At 40.9% G+C, this 9,518-nt stretch overlaps 1 protein-coding gene across 1 annotated transcript; it reads right to left on the bottom strand.

The window, feature by feature from the left end:
- Positions 1-5,624: 5,624 nt before the first annotated feature.
- On the bottom strand, positions 5,625-8,905 carry LOC104516856 (serine/arginine-rich splicing factor 6-like). The gene is given in 5 exon segments (XM_010161333.1): positions 5,625-7,148; positions 7,269-7,358; positions 7,701-7,909; positions 8,136-8,267; positions 8,270-8,905. Coding segments are annotated over 5 exon segments (831 nt in total). The 5' UTR covers positions 8,306-8,905; the 3' UTR covers positions 5,625-6,784.
- Between the last annotated feature and the right edge of the window lie 613 nt (positions 8,906-9,518).

Below are 9,518 nucleotides of genomic sequence, written 5' to 3'. Positions count from 1 at the left end.
GAGAGATGCTCATGACACCAAGCCTGTCAGAGTTCAAGGAGCATCTGGACGATGCTCTTAGTCATACGGTTTAGTTTTAGGTAGTAACTGCAGGGAGTTGGACCCAATGATCCTTATGGGTCCCTTCCAACTTCAGATACTCCGTGAACATTCTATGACATTTTGTTTCTTTAAACTTAGAAATGCTTTTTTTATTTAATTTATTCTGACATGGCTGATCAGACTCCGCTATGCCATTAATACCACTAGATTTAACTAGCAGGTCTGCGCTTAACAAGAGATGCTCTGGGATACATTAGGCCAGGATTCATCCCCACACATTCTGCTGTTCACAGGACAGCAGCATCTGCAGTGTCTGCCACCCGTGTCTTCACCCACAGTCATGTCCCGCACTCATTTGACCCAAAAGCCTGATAGAGACCTTACATAACATGAAGCAGCAGGAGTAATTTTGAAGTAAAAACTTGCACTCGTAGATTTTTACCTGCTGGGCAAGTCACTGCAATTCTGTGCCTCAGTTTCACACTCTCAAGGGGGCTTTTATGTATGGAGAACTACAAAACAAATTTGCTCTGGGTTGTCAAACATAGGCAGTATCTAAATGACAGCAAATGGGAGACTACACTTCCAGCTCACAGAGCAACAATTTTTAATTGTCAGCAAATCAACCCAGATGAGGTAAGTGAAGAGGCTCCTTCAAAATATTTTCTCCTGTCTCCCCAGCTACTATCAGCATTTACTCCACACTGAGTGGCATCCCTGTACCACAGAGCTGAGCACAACAGGAGATGCCACCCCCGGGCAGCTGTTGCACCCCACCACTGCCCCCCAGGTTAACTGTACAGCATCACTGGCACGCTACCGTGATCATAAGACTCTGCTCTATTATTTTCTCTCACATTGGTGCTGAGCAAGGATGCCGACAGCTGTCGTTTAGCAGAACAAGGACACAAACACTGCGCTGGGGAAAGCTTTTTGCACTTTACCCATTTCTAGGATAAACACTGCTTTTTGACAAGCAAATCAACTGGGTGCAACTGTACATCATGCTTACACCAAGCAGATGTGATCTATTTAACACCTACTGACTTAACAAGCACTGATTTTCTTATTCACGTTAACAGCATAATCCTGTTCCAGGAGCTGCACACACCAGTAATAAATTTGCCCAAGAAGTTGCCACACAAGCCCATCCACATGACAGCACAGGCTGCATCTGCCAATCATATCCAACCTTGGCATCACCCAGAGCTTTCCCTCCACTCTTTGGTATTTTGGACTGAAATCACTGTACCTGGTTCTTGCCCAAAGGAAAAAAACATCAGAACAAAACTTCAGTTTTTGCTATTTAGATTAGTAAGAATACTGATTTTTAAAAATGAGTATTTTGAGATATTCTAAATTAGACAACCCTACAGAAATCGCTTTCTGTGAACAAAAGGAAGAATATGTAGCTCTTGAGTAAGGAAATCACCCAAAATCACATCCAAAACTTAATTAGCACAGACTGCTGTGAAGTACACTCAAAGCATGCATTAGCTGTAGACACCTTCCTATTGCCACTACCTGCTGTGATCCATTCCTTCCGATGCAGGGCAGTACATCTACGTTCATCCAACCAACTCAGGCTTCTTATTGACAGACGCAGCTAAAAGGGTAAAAGTTTATGAGCCACTTCAAAGTTTATTTTGATTTTTATTGGATTATGAAACAACTGAAACTTCCCATGTGACATCTACATACACATTTAGCAAAAATAGTAATGTGTGAAGAAGCTTTGAGAGTTAAGAGCCCAGATTCTATTTGATTCTTTCCACCTAACCACAAAACAAAACCTGGGGGAAGAGGGCTGACCACAATGTTAACAGATACCGCTACAGTCCCAAGAACAGGTAGTTAAAACTCTTGAACTGTTAATAGCTGCCATTACACGAAGCAGTAAGTTTTGTTTCTCACCTTTTCAAGTAACACGTTCCTACTCACATTAAATAGCACAAAGCGCACAAGAAACACATCAGAGATCTGTGTTGCAGGAACTTTATCTTCTGATAAACACTGGAACCAAGCATCTTTCAAACGATCACAGCAGTTTGCTTCATGTCTCAAGGACATACCAAATCTCAGGTCAGCTAAATTTTTGGGATTTCCAGGCTCCTGAGCCAAATTCCTACTTTCCCAGCTTTTACTCCTGGACTCTGGTAACTGCTGTGTGAATGCTATGTGGATGTTACGAACCCTACCTGAACTACAAACTAGGAACTGGAAACAGTTCAAGTTATCTATGTGTGAATAATAAATCCAGCAGTCTTAAAATGCCCCTCCCCACTGCTCACGCCAAGACAGCCATAATCTTGTTTGTGACAGAGTAACCTCCTAATTGTAAATGGACTCTAAACTGCAGAATTCAGAGGTAGAAGCATTGTGGTAGGAGGCGTCACCTAATCACTCAGTTACACGCTATGCATAGTCATATCACTAGGTGAGATACTTATTTTGATGTGTAACACAGAAGTTGGCTTGTTGTAAGGAAAACCACAACATACTGTACCTGTTTTCTCAGTGGTGTAAACGGCCATTTCAGAGGGCGTATTATGCAACAGCACGTTTTAAATCCTCTTGCTCTCAGTCCATCTCCTGCTCTTTCTTAAGCAATGACTTCTGAACGTTTGGCATGGAACAGGCCTGTATGCCTGAACTTGTCGAGTTATCAGCTTCGGTGTTGTGGCTGTAAAGGCTGTAAACGTAAGCCTTTCTAGGCCTTGGATCAAAGATGAAGCAAGCATTTCTTCATCTGCCCCCTTCACTGGTTTTGTAGGCAAACTGCCTTCCTCACCAGCTGGGTGCTGCTCCCCATAGCTCCCAGACCCTAAAGTACTACCTCATTTCATGCTTCAGGACTGGAGTCACCTACCTAGATCAGGAATAAGTGCACCTTACAGCTCGCTTCCTCACCAGATGAGGTGCATCAGGGATTTGTTCCCTCCATCAAAGCACTGAGCTAGATGCCAAAGCATGGAAGAAAACTCCTTTTTAAACCGGGGAAGAGTCCTTTTTTAAGACCTGCTGACACAAGGAGGTTAAGTTCAAAACACACCAGAGACACCAAGCATGAATTTTGTTTAATACCAACCAGAATTCCCCATTTGTGCACAACAGCCAGCATTACTGCTGTCCAGGGAGATGCTGCAAGGAAGATTTTGATTCAAGGCTTCACGAAGAGCACTCTGACTCACCATCGACATGAAGCAGAAACACTTTCCTACTATCTGCCAGGGTTTGAGTGAGACACACTAAAGGGGAGGCGTTTTCACCATCTAACTTTAAACCAGGTATTTTGTACCACACGAACTGCTGATTTAAGAACAGAACTTGCATTCATGGCGAATGCCAAAATACAGGAATACTTGAATATAGGAAAAGGCTAGGAAGAAACTCTAAATACAGCCCTATATTCTAAGCTTCACCTTTTTTAATTGTAGCGTTGATTTCTCATTCACAATTTGCTATAGGATCCTAACATTGTAACTCAATCCTGCAGTCCACCTTTGGTGAGAAGGCATGTTTCTTTTTCTGCCTTTTTAAGAAATTTATACTGGTTATACCAACTGCAGACAAAAATTCAGGGTATCTAATCCTAAAGCACAACCTGAAAAGATGGTTCCACAGTTAGGTTAAAAACTGAGATACGAGCAACACAAGATGGTTTGGCCACTGACCACTGCAAAGCACATGCTACAGCTGCAAAATGCAGCAAGCATGCAAGTCTTCTACAGTCTTTTACTCTTCTATGAAGATTAACACCCTACAGGAGATCTCAAATACACACAAGTCTTCCACTCCTACAAGAAAGGGTGCTGACAGAGCTAGAGGGATTACATTGTTTGGATTTTGCTGGTGGGTTCCTTAGAATTATCACAAGCCTTGCACTTAACTACCCTGGCTCAGTATCTGGCACTACTGAAACCCTACCAGCTTTCCAGAGGAAACAAATCCAGAAGGATGCAACTCATACCAAGGAATTCCTGCTCCATCTGCACAGTAAAGGGCCATTTCTTTTTTGTGCAGCAGCTAAGGGAGACATCACATGTGGCTCCAGTAACAGAAAAAGTAGTCTTCGGTATTTAAAGCAGTTACAGGCAAGTTGGTTAAATCCAGTCTAGGCAGTCCCTATAAATAATTCATTAATAAAGATGACTTCAAACATAACCATTGTCCTAAGAACCTCATTTCAGAAAGCTAAGAATATAGATGGTAAAAGCTATCTTTCTGTATCATTAACCAAGACTGGGGTGCTAATGGCTACCATAAGGCCAAGACATTCTCATGCTGGCACTGGAAATCAGTTTTAGAAACAAGTTGTTATAAATACCTACAAGCTCATGCAAAAGAAATCCTTAACATCTTATTACCACAGACACAGAGATAATGAAAATACATATACCTTTCAATCTACTGAGCTCCAAGCTCAATTCTCATTTCAAGAAGTGTGACACATTTTACTGAAGACCCCTGGAGGTTAATCAAAGGAGCAGCTCTTCATGAAGTCTGACCTACTACATGAACACCCTAAATAAAATCAAGGGGGCATGCTTTTGTGTCAGCAAGTTTAAGGGAGGCAAGTATTTCCACAAGTGTAGCTTAGGGCTGTAAACCTGCATTAAACTATTCTTGCAGTGTCTGACTTCCGTGGAGTCCCCAGTACTTCCTCACATTTGAAATCCAAGGCAGAGACAGTATTGCCAGCAGCGATCAGAATTAGGGCACAGAATTTTTCTAATTATGCTAAAAAACACCTTAACTAAACCAGCTCTAATTAGGTAAAAAATTATTTATCGCAAATTAACTAAACACAGGAGTCACTTCTTTCCAAGTGCAGAGAATAAAGCTAAGGTTAGTACTAAACACACTGCAGAAGTATGGATTTAGTCATGTCAAATATCTGGAAGAACCCATGGTTATACAAACGATCATAGGGAAGAGCCTGGCTTGACAGCTATAGCTGCCTTTCCATGCCTGGGGCAGAAACAGCATGGAAAAGTGTACAACATAAACCCAGCAGTAACCTGACTGACAGCAACACAAACCATATAATCACTTCCATTCAGGTTCCACTAGGAATGTGAGCTTATTAGGCAAAACTCACTTTACTCATCCTAGGATCCCTTCTTGTCCTAGCACAGCTACTTATCTGCAACACACAAAAGCACAAGCTATTTAGGTATGCTCAGGAAAGGGTAAGAAACCCAGTAATATTAAGGTTCAAAAGAAACGTTTAGATCATAAAGCAATTCAAGGAAAAAAAAAGTTAGCATCAAGTCACATTTGAACATGCACTTGATGTGCTTGCTCCTTGTGCCTGATCCAACTCATCTCAACAGATCCAGATTCTGACCAGTCTGAAGCGCTGCTTTCACATCCTGTCAACTTGAAGAAAGGACACCGTGTTGGAAAAAATGGTGCTTGGTTGGCTAGCTGGCCCCAAGCACAAAGCCAAGTGCGTGTCAAGAGTTCAAGTCTTACTACAAACAAGTTACTCCAGTAAGATGCAAGTAGGATAAATTGTGATTTCCCCAGCATGAGAAGCAGAAAAAGAATCCCATTACACTGCAATAAACACAAGAGTTTGAGTCACCAATTTAATTTTATACAAGTCAAACTACACGTTGTATAAAGAGTACAAGGCAATTCTAATGTTTGCTATTGCATGTTACAAAAATCAATTTAGCTATAAAGGGGAAATTTTGGGATGAGTCCTATTCCACAGTTTAAGTGAATTGGCAACTGTGGTTTAGCAAAGCCTGTGTTAAGACTAGAACTCTAGCTCAAAGAGATTACATTTCCAATAAAGTTCAGACTTACAACACAGTAGGATTATAGTTCTAGTCTGAAGCGAAGTGTTAACATAAATGAGTCAAAAGGGAGGGAAGACAGTTTTATTTACCTAGTTTTCATATCCAATAGGTGTTTAGAGGCTGACAAACCATACAACATACTAGTGACTTGGACCACATCCAAGAGACACCTTAGTGTCTGACAACTGAGTGACACTTGATACTCAAGGGAAAAAAAAAGTCAGAAAGCTTTCATTCTTTCAAGTCTGAAACATAGGATTTTTCAGCAATACTGTACGATACAGGTTCCAGAGTACCTTTATTACCTTTAATACAGTCACAGTATGGGGGAGGGAGGAATGTTCTTTTGGCAAGTTAATATACAACACAAATGCTCTAACTTTGTTTATTGCTGGTCTCAAATTTTGCTAGTATTGTTACCAGTTTATATAGTTTGCAGCCTGCTTCCACAAATTAAGATAAACCAGAGAATCATCTGACCTGCCCAGCAAGGCAATCCTGCCTTTGGTAGCAAGCTGTAACCTATTAGGCTAATGATACCCATAAATCTAAAACCATGAAAAAATAGGAAAAAATGATATTTTCAAAAAAAGCCCAGATTTAAGCCTGTTTATAATCAGTTTATTTTTAATATAAAAACCACTTTGCACTTAGAGTAGTTAAGTTACTCCTGCAGAAATGCTATAAAATCAAACGTTTAGCTGAATTTCTACAAAAGGGGACTTTTCCTGCTTTAGACCACCATCCAATCTTGTGTATTTTCAAATTTGGGATACAAATTAAACCTTTATGCCTCATTACTTAGTTCTTTAGGCCATTCACTCCTGCAAGAGAAAAAAACCAACTTCTGAAGTACTAACATAACACTAATGGCCTGACAAGTAGGAAAAAGGTTCCACAATAGTGTGCAATGTAAGAGGATAGTTCTAGTCTTAATCTCTTGAACTAGATCTTGATCGTGAGCGAGATTTTGAACGAGATCTGGAGCGGGACCTCGATGCAGCTCTTTTGGGTGGTGACTCTGAACGAGCCTTGGCAGATGGCTGCTGCTGTGGAGAATTGGAACGAGACCTACTCCTTGACCTGGACTTAGACTTAGCATCTCCTTTACCATTTTCTTTGGGAGATCGAGACCTGGACCTGGATCTGGACCGAGACTTCTCAGACTTCTCCTTGGATCTGCTGTGAGAGCGTGAACCCCTGTCAGACTTGGGTTTCGATTTGCTCTTTGATCTAGACTTCCTGCTTTTAGATCTGGAACGTGAGCGGTCTTTGCTTCGTGACCTGGATTTAGATCTTTCAAAAAGAGACAGAGTTTATTCTGCATGAACTGAAGTGTACTCACAGCAGTTGTAAATATCTGTCCATTTTTTAAGTAGCAATACTTGTACTAACAGAAAACAATGCATTGCTTACCGTGAACGGCTTTTTGAGACACTACGGGACCTGCTGCGGCTGCTCCTACTTCTACGACTTCTGCTTCTAGACCGTCTTCTAGATCGTGACCTAGAAACATTTAAAATGTAGTTTGTCCTTTATTCTTTATCTGGTGTGCCCTGCTAATGCTATCAAACTAAGAAAAGTTGCTAAAGAATGTCTCAAAGTATAGACACATCAAGACGTACTATTAATCCACCTAGATACGATATACTGTCAACAAACATTTCACGTGTGAACAACTCTCAGATCTGCCTTTGCTGTATTAGGTAAAATAATTCCTTCTACATTCTCAGACATCATCCTATGTCTATAACATCAGCTGAAGGTAACTACCGGAGGCACGGCTACCTATACCCAACCTCAGTGCAAGCAGTCTTGATGCAGCGACTGAGTTGTCCCCAAAGTTACCTTGACCTGCTGCCAGAGTAGGACCGCCTATGGCTTGACCGTGGCTTGTCTTCAACCAGCCTGATCTTCCTTCCATTTATCTCTGTGCCATCCAGTTTGTCCAGGGCACGCTTCATGTCCGAATAAGATCGAAACTCAATCACCCCTTCGTTTGTACGTTCTTTGTGAGCATCTGCATAGGTTACCTCACCAGCTTGCCTCATGAAATCCTTTAGGGAGTACAGGAAGAATTACATAATCATTCCACACACTGATGCTCTGCAAGTACATTAGCTTAAGTCTGAGCAAACGCAAGAAGCATTAATTGCATGCAAACATTCATGCACAAATACTTCCCAATTACTTCTACCAAGTTAAAAATGAACATTGATATCAAAGGCAGTTATTGCTTCCTGCTAGTCACAACAGGCTCTATGATAGAACATTAATACATACTTTCAAATCCTGCCAACTACAGCGACTGGAAAGGTTTTCAACAATCAGTCTGTACTCTGTACGAACAGGTGGTCCGTATTTATCTCTTCCAGATTGTCTCCGACTGCTATATCCGCCACCACCCCCACCTTTATTGTATAAAGAAATAAAGTTAGATTTTCTCCTAGCATGAAGAAAACTAAAAGTTCTGAAAAAGTTAGTTAAACAGTTATATTTACTGGAGTAGGACTTTATTTCTCTAAGCCTCCAACAGTAAACTTTGCAATTTTGCCATAATCTATATTAATGGCAAATTAAACAGACTAAAATCCTACAAGTCTGTGCTCCTATGATCTGTTAGAGAGTGACTGCTCCTTATTAGATTCACCTTGCTAAGTTTTATTTTACAGAACATTGTAAAATATAAAACTTAACTGATTACATGCATTTCTACATTTTACAAAAACGTTTACTAGTTACACTAAGTACTTACATCACAGTATGAGGTTTTTGGTGGTGGTTTGGCCACAAAACACGCAAGGTAACAGTCACCTAGTTCAGTTTAACCAGTTATGTCTAACCCTTGGAATCCTCACCATCACCCTGCGTCTAATGGCAAAAGGCTGCTGTCGTCATGGCTTCCGGTAAGGTCAGCCAAAGGGTCATAGGGCAAGGGTCACACAATGTATGGAAAAGCCATGGCCAATCAGGAAAGGCAGTCATCTTAGCCTCAGTGGACACAGCCTCAGCCCCACTGGTCACTTTTAAATTGAAACATCAAGGACTTGTTAAAAAGTTTGAATTGAACATGCAACAATTTTAAACAACATACATTTGATTCTTTTTAAAAAGACAGATACCCACCCTCCCAAATACCAAACTTGTAGAGATTACTGAAAGATAAACCTTAGTACTTTTAATTACAGTACTAGGCCAGTTAACTTTTATACAGCTCAGCTCAAAAAGCTATACAAGTTAGCTGAACACAGAAATATTTACAGTATCCCCCACTTAGTACAACAGATTTCTGCTTGAACACCACCCCCCACCCCTTTTATATATTCAACTGAAACAATCACATGGAAGTTCACAGCTGAGTGCTTCTACCCCAATTATGCAACAGTATTTATTCATTAACATCAGTGATGCAACATCACTGTTTTATCTAAATGCTCCCAAGAACACTGCAGGCCTTAAATTAGCAGAGCATATTTCTATTTCCTTTCTAATTAACAAGAAACCCTTTCTAAAAGGCCACAACTGTATAGCCAGAATTGCTTCACATATTCGCCCTCCTAAGTTTCTTAGGGGATATCTGAGTGCAATGCTAGTGCCAGGAAAAACGTCTGCAACACTAAGTCAGCAGATAGCTTGCTCCCAGCGATGCACCAGGTATCCCCGACT

This window comes from Eurypyga helias, unplaced genomic scaffold, assembly GCF_000690775.1.
Source record: "Eurypyga helias isolate BGI_N326 unplaced genomic scaffold, ASM69077v1 scaffold41061, whole genome shotgun sequence".
Lineage (NCBI taxonomy): Eukaryota > Metazoa > Chordata > Aves > Eurypygiformes > Eurypygidae > Eurypyga > Eurypyga helias.
The sequence above is the reverse complement of the archived record's forward strand: the minus strand, read 5'-3'. Positions and strand labels throughout refer to the sequence as shown.